Raw genomic sequence first — 12,893 nt, 5'->3', positions numbered from 1 at the left:
TAGAGGTTTTTTTTTAGATATATGTTGTCACATAGCTGATTTTATATCATAAAGAGCTCTCTGCCAAATGGGAATAAAAACACCATTTGGGAACAGCATGAGTTCAAATAACAGATTCTTAAGAAAATAATACTAAGAAATTAATTCACTGGCCCTGAGGACAATCTTTCTTTAAACTTACAGTAAAGTGAATCTCATAACATGTCTAGGTCTCAATTTACACTAGAAACAAAAGGAAAAAAATGCTAAAAGAAATTAAGCTTTAGGACAGTTGAGATTTTTTTTTTTGTACATTAAGAACATTTAACCCCAATTCTCATGACTCTAATGCATCCAGATGTTTATTTATTCTCATTATTCTTAATGGTGATTGCCATTAGTGTAATTCTGATATTATTTTAAGTATTAAATGGGACATGTAGTAGTCAAAAAGTAGACTTCATTTTCTTCATGCAATATATAGTATGTATATATATATATATATATATTTGTCCAGGTCACATTTAAAAAATCGTATTAAACCCTATTATCAATATCTTATTACTTCTCATGGCCACTAGAGGGCATTAAAAAAAAGCACTTTGCTACACTTAGTTATGATTAATTGCATTTGTACTTTCTGCGTGCATTTTTAATTACGCTGTCTTAATACTTGTGTTCCATGTAGGCTGCTGACAGATAAATAAATGAGCAGATACGAAGACAATAAGACAAAACAACAGCACATTAAATTCTTTCAATCTCTGTTGTAACGGGTAAACAAACTTGTATTTCTACTACCTTTTATTCCCATTAGCTATGATGGTAACTGTAGCACCAGTTGTTGTGTTGCTGTCGACCGTCTTTCCATTTTCGATCTCTTGCAGCAGCACGCAAGTTCTAGGCAGAAGCCCTGCCGTGTTTGGCAGAGGGGCGTGTCCACCCATTGGCCCCTCCTCCACTGTTGCCATCGGAATTCTCGTCCCTGTTTTACATCCTCGTCCTCCGCAGAGCAGCTTGGCATAAGCCGACCTGAAGTCTCTATTGAGTGTGGCGTAAAGTACTGGGTTTAGGGCAGAGTTTGCATATCCTAGCCAAAGCACGACCGACTGCACTGTACGTGGCGGGTTGTCTTCGTTACGTATCCCCATTATCGTAAAAAATGTGAAATACGGGAACCAGCACACCACGAAAGCACCAAGCACCACTGCAAGTGTCACTGTGGCTTTGTGCTCACGCAGGGTGAGCATCGTCGCTCCTGGCGAAGATGACGAACCCCGTCGCGTAGAAATGATCCGTTTCGCCTGTGTCCTTGCGATGCGAAAAACTTGGTGGTAGCTCCAGCACATGGCCACCAGGGGGAGATAGAACGTCGCAAAGGCGTCGACCACTGCATACGTTGGATTTAACTCAAACCGGCAGTCTCGCGCAGGGTCGCCCTCGCGAATATTTTGCACACTCAAGTCTCGTGTATTCCAGCCTAGGTGGATGGGTACAAATGAAACACCAACCGAAACCAGCCAGATTGTCGCTAAAATCACACCAACTCGCCACGGAAGCACTAGCATTGGATAACGCAACGGGGCAGTGACCGCAAAGTACCGGTCCAAGCTGATAGCGAAGAGATTGAGTATGGAGGCGGTGCATAGCATGACGTCTAGCGAAATGTAGATGTTGCAGAAGTGCGCCCCCAGTGGCCACTCGCCCGTAACTTGGTAAAGGGTGGAAAACGGCAGCACGAGAGCACCCAGTAAAAAGTCTGTAACCGCTAACGAGACGATGAAGCAGTTGGTGACGTTACGTAGGCGTCTGGTCGCGTACACAGCCAGACAAACCAAAATATTTCCACTGACAGTGAGTAGGATAAGAACCGAGAGCGTCACAGCTAATGCTATCTGAGATGTCATTTTGTTTGTATTTGGGTGATTTCTTCACTGTTTTATCAGTAGAAACACACTAGGAATTCAAGTTTGTTTCTGTCTGTTTTTCTGATTTTCTGGCATTGTGAATGTTCCTGTAGCTCAATAACGCCAAAATGCAAAGCAGTTTTTCTTGTTCGAGATGTTCAAAATGCAAAGCAATTTTTTGTAAGTCAAGATGTGTGATTTTCTGATTGTCTTATTGGTAGAAGAACATTAGGAATGCAGGTGTGTTTGTGTGTCTTATCTTATTTTCTGTTTGTGTGAATGTTCCTGTAGCTCAAAGTTGTGTGTTTAATTTCTGGCAGTGCACATGGTTGCATTAGCGAAATGCATTAATGCAAAATGCAATGCAATTTTTGTAGTTTGAGATGTTCAAAATGCAATGCAATTTCTGTGTTTAGCTTATTTAATGCAATGCAATTTTTGTAGTTCGAGATGTTCAAATGCAATGCAATTTTTGTGTTTAGCTTATTTTCTGGCTTTTTCAGTGTTCCTATAGCTCAGCAATGCCAAGGTTGTGCATTTGATTCCATGGCAACGCACATACTTGAATCTGCCAAACGCATCATTGCAAAATGTAATGCAGTTTTTGTTGGACAAGATGCGTGACTTTCTTAACAGTTTTATCAGCAGAGAAACACTTGAAATGCAGTTGTGTTTGATGTGTGTTTATCTTATCTTCTGGTTATGTTAATGTTCCTGCAGCTCAACAATGTCAAGGTTGTGTGTTTGAACACACATACTTGCATCTGCCAAATGCATAAATGCATAGCTAAATTCAAAATGCGATGCAATTTTTTGCAGGTCAAGATGAGTTTTTTATCAGTAGGCAAACACTTGGAATGCAGGTTTGTTTGTCTATGTTTATCGTTTTTTTTCTGGCCATGTGAATATTCCTGTAGCTCAAAAGTGCCAAGGCTGTTTGTTTGATTCCAGGCAATGTGCATACCTGCATCTGCCAAATGCATCAATGCAAAATGCAATGCAGTTTTTGTAGGTCAAGGTGTTTAGTAAGGTCTATTCCCAATGGTCTCCTTCCACACTGCAGGGTACGTCCACCTCCTCCAACTGATCCATCTGTTCATCCATCCACCTTCCGCCCGTCTATGTTGTTGTTCCAGACCTCTGTTAGACTGAAGTGTGTCGACCTCTGCTGGTCTTAGTGAAGTACTAAATTTTCTCCTCTTTCTCCTGTTTAAAATAAAACAGAGATGCATTTTGATCAAAGGTTGTCAACCATTGCCAAACCAATATAAAATGCTAGATTTTTTTTCAGTAACATCACATAATATATCCCACTAATAACATTAACAGTCATCATTGCATTATGCTAAACTTGTGCTGACTTCTGCAGTTAACTGGTTTCATTATATCCCTGTTTTGTATGAGAGAGAAAAATGTTTTATGCATTATATTTGGGGTCAGTATCTTTTCCTCAACGTCACATAGATTGTTTAATCTGCAAGTGAAGTCAAATGCTTCAACTGAACCACAAAATCCACTGGACATGTGAACTGAACTTTCTTGCAAACTGACTATCCAGTTTAAACTGCTTTTTTTTGTCTAGAATAATATTTTATATGAATAAATGGAAACAAGCAATGATTTAAAGCAAGGATCTCTGTAGATTAATTATTATCAGGTTTCAACTTTTGTATTCTGCACACACAACTCTGCAGGTCTCTAAGACAAAAATGCGGTTTGGAAGATGAATTCATGATGTACTCGCTCATTATATACAAATTTTGAACACAGAAAAAGTTACATAGTGCTGCTTTAAAATGCACAAACGTGTGCATGAGTGAAATTGTAAAGATGAGGGAGATTGTGTTTGTGTTTGGCTGCGAGTTGATGTTAAAGACAATTGTAGAGTAACGAAACGCTCTCAGACAGCACATTGTTTGTGTGTGTGTGTAGGACGGTAAGTTGAAAGGGAACACAATGCTCGAACACTCATATTAGTGTAGCACAACACATGTGAGACATTATGATAAAAGCTGGAGTGGAGATAATGTCATATCTGCACACATTAGCTTTGTACAGTGTTCAAAGAAAACAGGCCCTCTATTTTTTTGTCCTTTTAGAGTGAGATAAGACCCCTCTATTTTTTTGTCCTTTTAGAGTGAGATTAGACCTTACAAGGCACATTCTTGGGCATACTGTGATATTCTTATGAAAAATAAATCTCCATACATACAGGCTTGATGGTTTTCTAGCAAAAATGTCCTTATGGCCACTCCCTTGAGCTTTTACCAAGGTCTGTGTGTGTGTGTGTGTGTGTGTGTGTGTGAGAGAGAGAGAGAGAGAGAGAGAGAGAGAGAGAAATTAATATCCAGTGCTTTTGAAGAGCTCTGTCAACTGGGTCATTATACTATGCAGCATGTTTTCATGTCTTTATACATAATATAAAATCTTAGCATACAATGCATAAAATATTAAACTCACCATTTCTGCAGATGGAAATCATATTAGTTAATTTTCTTTTATCAGAGTATAATAATGAATGCAATACAGAGTGAATTTGAAATCATTTGATGCTTTAATTAGACTGGATATAATTTCTGTCATGTCTTCCTCTGCTGCACTGACGTCTAACATGAAAACTACCAATTTATTCAGGAGTATACAATTTTTTCCCTCTCTAATCTTTTTTTTTTTTTTAAACACAATGTGTTCTTAGGAATTTTGTTTTTAATTGGTTATCAATTTTTCAATTTATGTGTCTTTTTCCTGCATCTTCAATGTCACTTTCCTTTCTGTTTCATATACTATCATTCTGTATTTTCGTAAGCTTTACACTTTACAATAAGGTCTCATTTGTTAACGCTGGCTAACATAAACTAACAATGAGCAATACATATCTTTACAACTTTTATTATTAACCTTTGTTAACGTTAGTAATGTTAACGATACAACTGTTTGTTGTTTATGTTAGTTCACATTGCACACTGCAAAAATTATTTTCTTCTTCAGTATTTTTGTCTTGTTTTCCAGCAGAAATATCTTATCATTGCTTAATAAAGATACATTGAGAAGCAAAAATATTAAGTCTTGTTTTCTAAAAAAAAAAAAGTGATTTTATGCGTAAAACAATCTGCCAATGGGGTCAGAAAAAAATTAATTCATACTTGTTTTTCTTACCCCAAGGACAGATATTTTGTCTTGTTTTTTTTTTTTCTGAGAAAAGTCATGTTGCCTGTCCAGTTAATTCATCTTGATTAAAGAATTTAGACGTTTGTACTGGAAAACAAGGCAAAAATACTGATGAACTTCTACAGCATTTATTAATTTTAGTTTATTTTAGTATTTTAGTAACTAATGTTACCAGTGAAACCTTGCAAAGTGTTACTGATCTTAAAAGCCAGTTCCTTAATGACATTATCCTACAGGAAGTGACATAATTTTGGTGGGAAATCATCATTTAGGTGGGAAATCAACAGCATGAACATCGGCAAGTCTTAGCAATTTATTAGCCATGAATTTGTGAATTCTGTGAATTGAGAAATTGAATATGATAATATTAACATCTCAGAAGATTGTTTGAAAATATAAACACAAACGAAGTTTACAGAGATTTCATGTAAGCTACTTTTATGATGCCTTTTTTTTTTTAGCTTGACAGTGTTGCCCCCTTTTACATTTGCTGAATGGAAGAGAGGAGCCTGGAGAGGGTTTCAGAGATGGGTAAATTGTCCTTTTTGAGGTATTTTGGCCTAAATTGAAGATTTATGTTTGAACTGCATATAAAATGTTTGGATTACACAGTTTTTAACAAAGTAATAAACTTAATGTGATGAATATTTGCCAGTCATAATTAAATGAAACGGGTCAGATTTCTGTAATTTCCGTAATAATATGAATGTGTTTTAAATACAAAAAAAAAAAAAGGTTTATATATTTATCATCAATAAATCCAATTTGTTTTAATCTCATACATTTTAACTAATTAAATATTGCTTGTTCAACGGCATATTTTTTATTCCTTTTAACTGAACAAATTTAAATGTTTCTCAATGAACAGATTTATGCTACTTCTGCAGCAAGCTAAATACACGCATTTTGAAAATATGATTATTTAAATAAAATAAAATCGATTCAAATATTAAATAATACATTATGCCATGAATTTTCATTTTCAGTTTCATTTATATGACTTACAAATATGCATCACTTTAAGATTATTTGTTTATGTTAAAGCTGTATATGGAATTTAAATGCATCGATCTTTATTTATTTTTTATTTTTATTTTTTTAGTGTAGCAATTATAGAGCAATATCTTTCTCTGTGTTTTAATATTCTTATTCGTTTAAGTATTAGCTTTGTCTCAAATGTTTCTCCTAAAATGCCTTTAAAGAAACAAATATAGATCCAAAGGAGTCAACAGTAAGAATACAGAGGTATAAAATCAATGTGGAGAGCAGCACAGATCAGAAATAATTGAGTTCATACTGAGATCTCTGACTTTTGATCGCATATTTTGGTGTCTCGGCACAGTTTGAGACATCATTGAAATTCTTCTGAAACTCTAGAGGAGGCGTGTGTCTTTTCTGGAGACTTCAGCAAAAATCTCCATCGAATGTAATTGCTTTCTAAAAGAAAGATTGAGATATTGACTGAGATATTCAACGTCTCGCTTGTGATTTGTCTTTTATGTGGGTCTCTGTTCTACTGTCCTGCTCGTTCTCATTATTTCTCAGAGAGGTTCACAATGTTCTTTCTCATAAAAGTAGATCTAATTTAATGACTTAGAAACATATGGACTGTATTTTTTTACTTAATGGTAAACTTTAACTCTTTGTTTGCTGTCTTCAGGACCACCTGTCTCTCTGTGAGTTGACTGCAGCTCATTGAGATGCACATTTCTCCTCTGTTGTCGCTAGAAACCATCTCCATAACCGCATGTTAAACTTTAAACAGATTCTGAAATATTGAACATTTCCTTCGGCAATTACTGGTGTGTCAGCGTGGCACATCTGCCTTCTGACTAACCCTCTTAATTTAACAGCATTTTCAATATTTCTTTTCTTTTTTGTCTTTTTTTCTTCTTCCGCACAAGCAATTAAAACATTTACATTTTCTTAAGAAAGTGTGAATGTCATGTGCAAAACTCGGTGATAGGATGTTAAAGTGTATTGAATGATATTTAGAAAGTTGCTACTTTATGTGGTTGCTAGGGTGTTTGATTGGTTGCTAGGTGTTTGCTTTTCTGAATCTTTTTATTTTCTGTCTTTTCTTCTTCCTCACAAGCAATTAAAATTTTTACATTTTCTTAAGAACGTGTGAATGCCATTTGCAAAACTCGCTGCTAGGATGTTAAATTGTTTTGAATGATATTTAAAATGTTGCTACTATATGTGGTTGCTAGGGTGTTCTGATTGGTTGCTAGGTGTTTGCTTTACTGATACTTTTTAAAATGTTCATGTTTTTTTTCTTTCTCACAAAAGAAATGATGCAATTAAAATGTTTACATTTTCTGAAGAAAGGGCTGGACTGGGGTTAAAATTCAGCCCATCCCCCGGAAATGTTTGGCTGGGGTTGAATACATTGTTTATTAATAAATAAAAGATGAAAACGAATAATAATATATATTTTTTGAATATACTGCAAATGCATTTATCATTAATTCATCTGGTTTCAGCTCGCTTCACCACAGAGACTTCACTGTTTACATATAATGTTTTATGTGTCGTGTGTCGAATTCAAATGGAGTGGCAAAAAGGTTGGGCTAGCTCGTTAGTGCGGGAGACGTCTGGTCCAGGGGCCTCAATGTACGACAGAAAATTGGGTGTACGGTTGTTTTAACGCAAAACTTGGAATTTATTAATATAACAAATATCTATGGCAAGCTCTTTTCACTCCACTGCATTCTTTTTCTCCTTATTTATTTTTTCACATTTCCTTATGCTAACTATATGAAAAAAGACAATATATAGCCTACTGTGCATTTGTGATCTGCTGCTCTCCCAATTTAATTTACCATACATCCCAAGAATAATGCACTGGAATGCACTAAGAATCTCTTGTTTTTCTCTTCAAATCTTCACATCTCTTTCCAGGTTTGTTTTCACACAGATGCTTTAAAATGCAATTGTCTACTCTTTCTACTTTGAATCCATATCTGAATCTTCTTAAAGCAGGTGTAATAATACAATATTTGTTATATGTTAAAATCACTTTGAAACATTTTCACTCATTGTTAATATTAATGAACATTTTTGATAAAGGCAATGTAGTTACACAATATAGATACATATTACTACAGTGATATTTAGCAACGTATGCTGTTCTGTGTCAGCAGCACCGTACACGGATACGTTGTCTACTTCTCTTCAAATCTTCACATCTCTTTCCAGGTTTGTTTTCACACAGATGCTTTAAAATGCAATTGTCTACTCTTTCTACTTTGAATCCATATCTGAATCTTCTTAAAGCAGGTGTAATAATACAATATTTGTTATATGTTAAAATCACTTTGAAACATTTTCACTCATTGTTAATATTAATGAACATTTTTGATAAAGGCAATGTAGTTACACAATATAGATACATATTACTACAATGATATTTAGCAACGTATGCTGTTCTGTGTCAGCAGCACCGTACGCGGATACGTTGTCTACGCTTTGATCTGAACGCAAACAATGTATCCACGTACATGCGTTGCATACGTTGTTTACATATGTGATACTCTCCAAAATGGCGCCAGGGTGATGCGGAGGAATGAATTGTTGAATAAAGTCGTTACTTTTGTTTTGTTTGCGCACAAGAAGTATTCTCGTAGCTTTGTAAAATTAAATTACGGTTGAACCATTCACTGATGTCACATGGATTATTTTAACGATGTCCTTACTACCTTTCTGGACCTTGATCGTGTTAGGACCCTTGCTGTCTATGGGAGGGTCTGAGAGCGCTCAGATTTTATCAAAAATATCTTAATTTGTGTTCCGAAGATGAACGAAGCTCTTACGGGTTTGGAAAGACATGAGGGTGAGTAATTAATTACAGAATTTTCATTTTTGGGTGAACTATCCCTTTAACATGTGGGGTCGTGGTGGGGTTACGGCGATCGTCCCACTGAGAAAAGTTGGGCTGCTCCCGATGACCAGTCAATCTAGGTCTACTTTTCTTTTCCTTTCCTCCTGTGGTTCCACAAAGAACCTTTACCATCCATTGAACCTTTTCATTACACAAAAGGTTCTTTACAGTGGAAAAAGGTTATTTAGATTATTAAAATAAAAGTCAAAGTCTGCTTTATTGTCAATTCTGCCACATGTACAGTACAGCACATACATACAGAGAATTGAAATTGCGTTACTCTTAGACCCTTGGTGCATACAGTTAACACAAAATACTAACAGTAGAGAGTAAAAATACAGATAAATACAGTTTAAATACAGTATATATATAAAATACAAACTATACAAATAAGGACATTGTAAAAAAAGATAGATCAAGTGGCACAAGGCACATGGCAGATAGAGTGCAAATCAGTGAAGTAAACAAACAGTGCAGTTATAATGAGTGTAGTGCAAAAATAGCTTATCAGTCTATTTGACAAAGAGCTCAGAGAGCAGTCTATATTTAAACTGTCAGAAGAGGTAGTTTGCAGTCAATGCTGCACAAAGTGACTGGTGCGGGTCAGTGTGTAGAGTTGAGCTTCCTGACAGCCTGATGGATGAAGCTCCTCCCTGATGGCAGCAAACTGAAGAAGCTGTGTGTCGGGTGGGTGGGATTACCTGCAATGCAGAGGGCTTTGCGGGTGAGACGGGTTCCGTAAATGTCCTGGAGGGAGGGAAGAGAGACACCAACGATCTTCTCAGCTGCTCTCACTATGCGTTGGAGGGTCTTGCGGCAGGATACGTTGCAGGCACCATACCACACAGTGATGCAGCTCGTCAGAATGCTCTCGATGGTGCCTCTGTAGAAGGTACACATGATGAGAGCCAGGGCTGGTTGAGCCCCAGCTGGACCAATTTGTGAATGAGCTGTTGAGGGATGATTGTGTTGAATGCTGAACTGAAGTCTATGAACAGCATAGTCTTTTTTTAAATAATGATCTTTAAAAAAGCATCATATGACCCCTTTAATGCTCTATCGTGTAGGAAATATGCCCTACACCAAACCCAACCCTAAACCTACCCGATAGTGTTAACAAATGCAAAACTGATATAAAAACGCATTTGTTGATGCAACCGTGTCATTTGAACTTACTTGTATGCAGATTTGAACCATTTTGTTGCTTTTATGTATCATTTTAATTTTTTGTCTTTTTTTTGTTTGTTTTTCCTCACAATCAGTGGTGCAGTTAAAAGATGCAAATCTTAGCACATTGCTAGGGTGTTTTGGTGGTTGCAGGGTGTATTCTTTTCTGATTTGTTTTAATTTTGTCATGCATCAGGTGAAAATTTCTGAGCACTTAACAAGACACTCAAAAACTAATTAAAGTGCTGTAAAAATAACTGCAGAGTTTTATGAAGTGCAAGCAAACATGCAAAGTTGTCACTTTGACTAAAAATAAAGGTGCTTCAAAAGGTTCTTCAAGCGATGCCATAGAAGAACCATTTTTGGTTCCACAAAGAACCATTCAGTCAAAGGTTCTTTAAAGAACCATCTCTTTCTTACCTTTTTGTAATCTGAAGAACCTTCTTTCGCCACAAAGAACCTTTTGTAAAACAGAAAGGTTCTTTATGGAACCATTTAGACAAAAAGGTTCTTCTATGGCATCGTGAAGCACCTTTATTTTTAAGAGTGTAGCCATTTTGAGGTAAATCTCTGTAATACATTTTTGGAATTAAGCTCTGTCTTAATTTTTTTTAATTTTTTTTATCTTGCTTGTAAAAGATGGCAGGTGGTGTTTTAGCTGTTATTTTGATGATTTCATATTGCTGTGCGTCTAAGTGGCCACTCTGCTCCATTCATTGATTGGCTTGTAAACACATTTGTCAGTGTTCGTCCTCGTTCCTCAGGCTGTCAGGACGTCTGAGGAATACAGCCAGCCATCTTTTGATTGCTTCTGACAAGCATGGTCGTCATGGATGTTGGGTTGCTAGGAGACCTCATCCTTTTAAATGTTGAGATGATTTGTTTGTTATTTCTGAAGTAACTGAAGAGGTACGACGTGAATAGGACATGTGTGTCATCTTAAGATTCCTTTGACGCACATAAAAAAATAGTCTGCATTGATCTCTCTCTCAAATCAAACAGATTCACTTCTTTAAACGTCTTTCGCAGAAATCCAGCTCTCACGAGCACAAACGCAGCTGGAAACGCATGACGTGACGCAAAAGCTCAGGCTCAAAGGAGATCAGGTCTGATTAGGTCTGTGTAGGCAGATCAACGGCCACAAACTTCTAACGAGTCTAAAATGCAGTAAATCTCAGCAAGTTCATGCAGGACATCTACTGATTCCTTCAACAACAAAGTTTCACAAAATTCCCACAACATCTTGATGCATTTACATATATTATTTCTTGACTTCCTATAAAAATGGATATATGAGTCATTATAATGCACTGTAAACAGCTGTCAGGAATTATCCGTTCAGCAGCGGCGTTTTAACGTGTTATTCTAGTTTGCATTGTCACATACAAACAATGTTGAGCATGTAGTTTTAGTGTTTTATTGAGATATTATATGTGACATGCAGTGGTGCAGTAGCAGCGTAACTTACCTTGGTCGACCTTCATTCTGCTGTTACTCTTGCCCTTCTGTCTCTCTCTCTCTCTCTACACACACACACACACAACTCAACACACTTCTTCAGTCAGCCAATCAGATTGTCAAATGCCTCCCTCTCTCCCTCTCTCTCTCTCTCTCACTCTTCTGCTTTTGTAATGTATAACAGGTTGAATGTAAGAGGAATGAACCTTGACTCTGCGTGTGTATTGATTAATTTTTAAAAGCTGTGATTTTCTTCATCAACGACAGAAGTGCTATATACAGACTACAGAAAGCAGATACGCAAAGAATCTCTTTAATTTAGTTGAGAAGAAATGTTTTTAAATAAAGCTAACCCAAACACTTACCCTCCCTCTACAAGAAAACTTGGTGGATTTTTAGAATTAAGTAGAACATTTAAAATTAAATATGCATTATATTATTATTATTATTATTTACAAATTTAAAAATACCTTTTAATTATTTTCCTTTTTAAAAATATATTTGTAATAATATATATATATATTTTTTTTACACAAAACTAAAAATATTACCAAAAATAAAACAACAAACAAATAGTTACTTAAAATAAACATGAATAAAAACTATGTTATATTTAACAAAGCAAACACTAATAAAAATGACAAAAAACTAGAACATTAACAAAAATTTAAGTAAAAAGACAGAAAACATAAAATAAAATCTAATTAATAATATTTACCAAAATTACAACTGTATGTAAGTAATACTAAAATAATACTGTATCCCAAATATGAAATGTTAATTTTTCTTCTTTTTTTTTCCCCATCCTGTGTCCTAATCTTGACTCTTACAAAATCTTCTGTCACCTGGTTAGTGCAATGTAATGGTAAAGTAATGGTGTTACAGCTCAACCTGAGTTGCATCCATCCCTGCTCTCCCTGTACTGTAAGCAGACATCTGTCAAATGCAGAACATTATCAAAACAGGTCCTAATAACTGCTCTTCTGAACAATCACTGAGTAAGACAGCGGATATTACAGTCTGGGCAATTTTGTTTTACAGAGTGTTGATTAACTTCTCAAATGTATTAAAACAGATCTAAAAATGCCATCAGACAAAACCAGATTCATAGTCAAATGCAAACGTGGCCATGCAGATATTCAAATAAATTGCACTCTATTGTAAAAATACCCTTTGAAGTCTTTAATAAGCTGCTTGATATTTTCTTCTGAAGGTCAGAGTCTGCTGAAGGATAGTCAAACGACTCAACTTCAGCAAGACTCTAATGACTGTGCTATGCTAACTCCTCATATATATATATATATATATATATATATATATATATATATATA

The 12,893-nt window shown here is 35.7% G+C and overlaps 1 protein-coding gene across 1 annotated transcript; it reads right to left on the bottom strand.

Annotated features, from left to right (window-relative positions):
- Window positions 1-776: 776 nt before the first annotated feature.
- Window positions 777-2,006, bottom strand: hrh2a (histamine receptor H2a). Its single transcript, XM_016441825.1, has one exon. It carries the CDS (start codon window positions 1,884-1,886, stop codon window positions 777-779), a length of 1,110 nt encoding a protein of 369 aa, XP_016297311.1. The 5' UTR covers window positions 1,887-2,006.
- Between the last annotated feature and the right edge of the window lie 10,887 nt (window positions 2,007-12,893).

Source organism: Sinocyclocheilus anshuiensis, unplaced genomic scaffold (genome assembly GCF_001515605.1).
Source record: "Sinocyclocheilus anshuiensis isolate Anshui unplaced genomic scaffold, SAMN03320099.WGS_v1.1 scaffold675, whole genome shotgun sequence".
Lineage (NCBI taxonomy): Eukaryota > Metazoa > Chordata > Actinopteri > Cypriniformes > Cyprinidae > Sinocyclocheilus > Sinocyclocheilus anshuiensis.
Note: the sequence above shows the minus strand (reverse complement) of the source record. Positions and strands in the feature narration are given on the sequence as shown.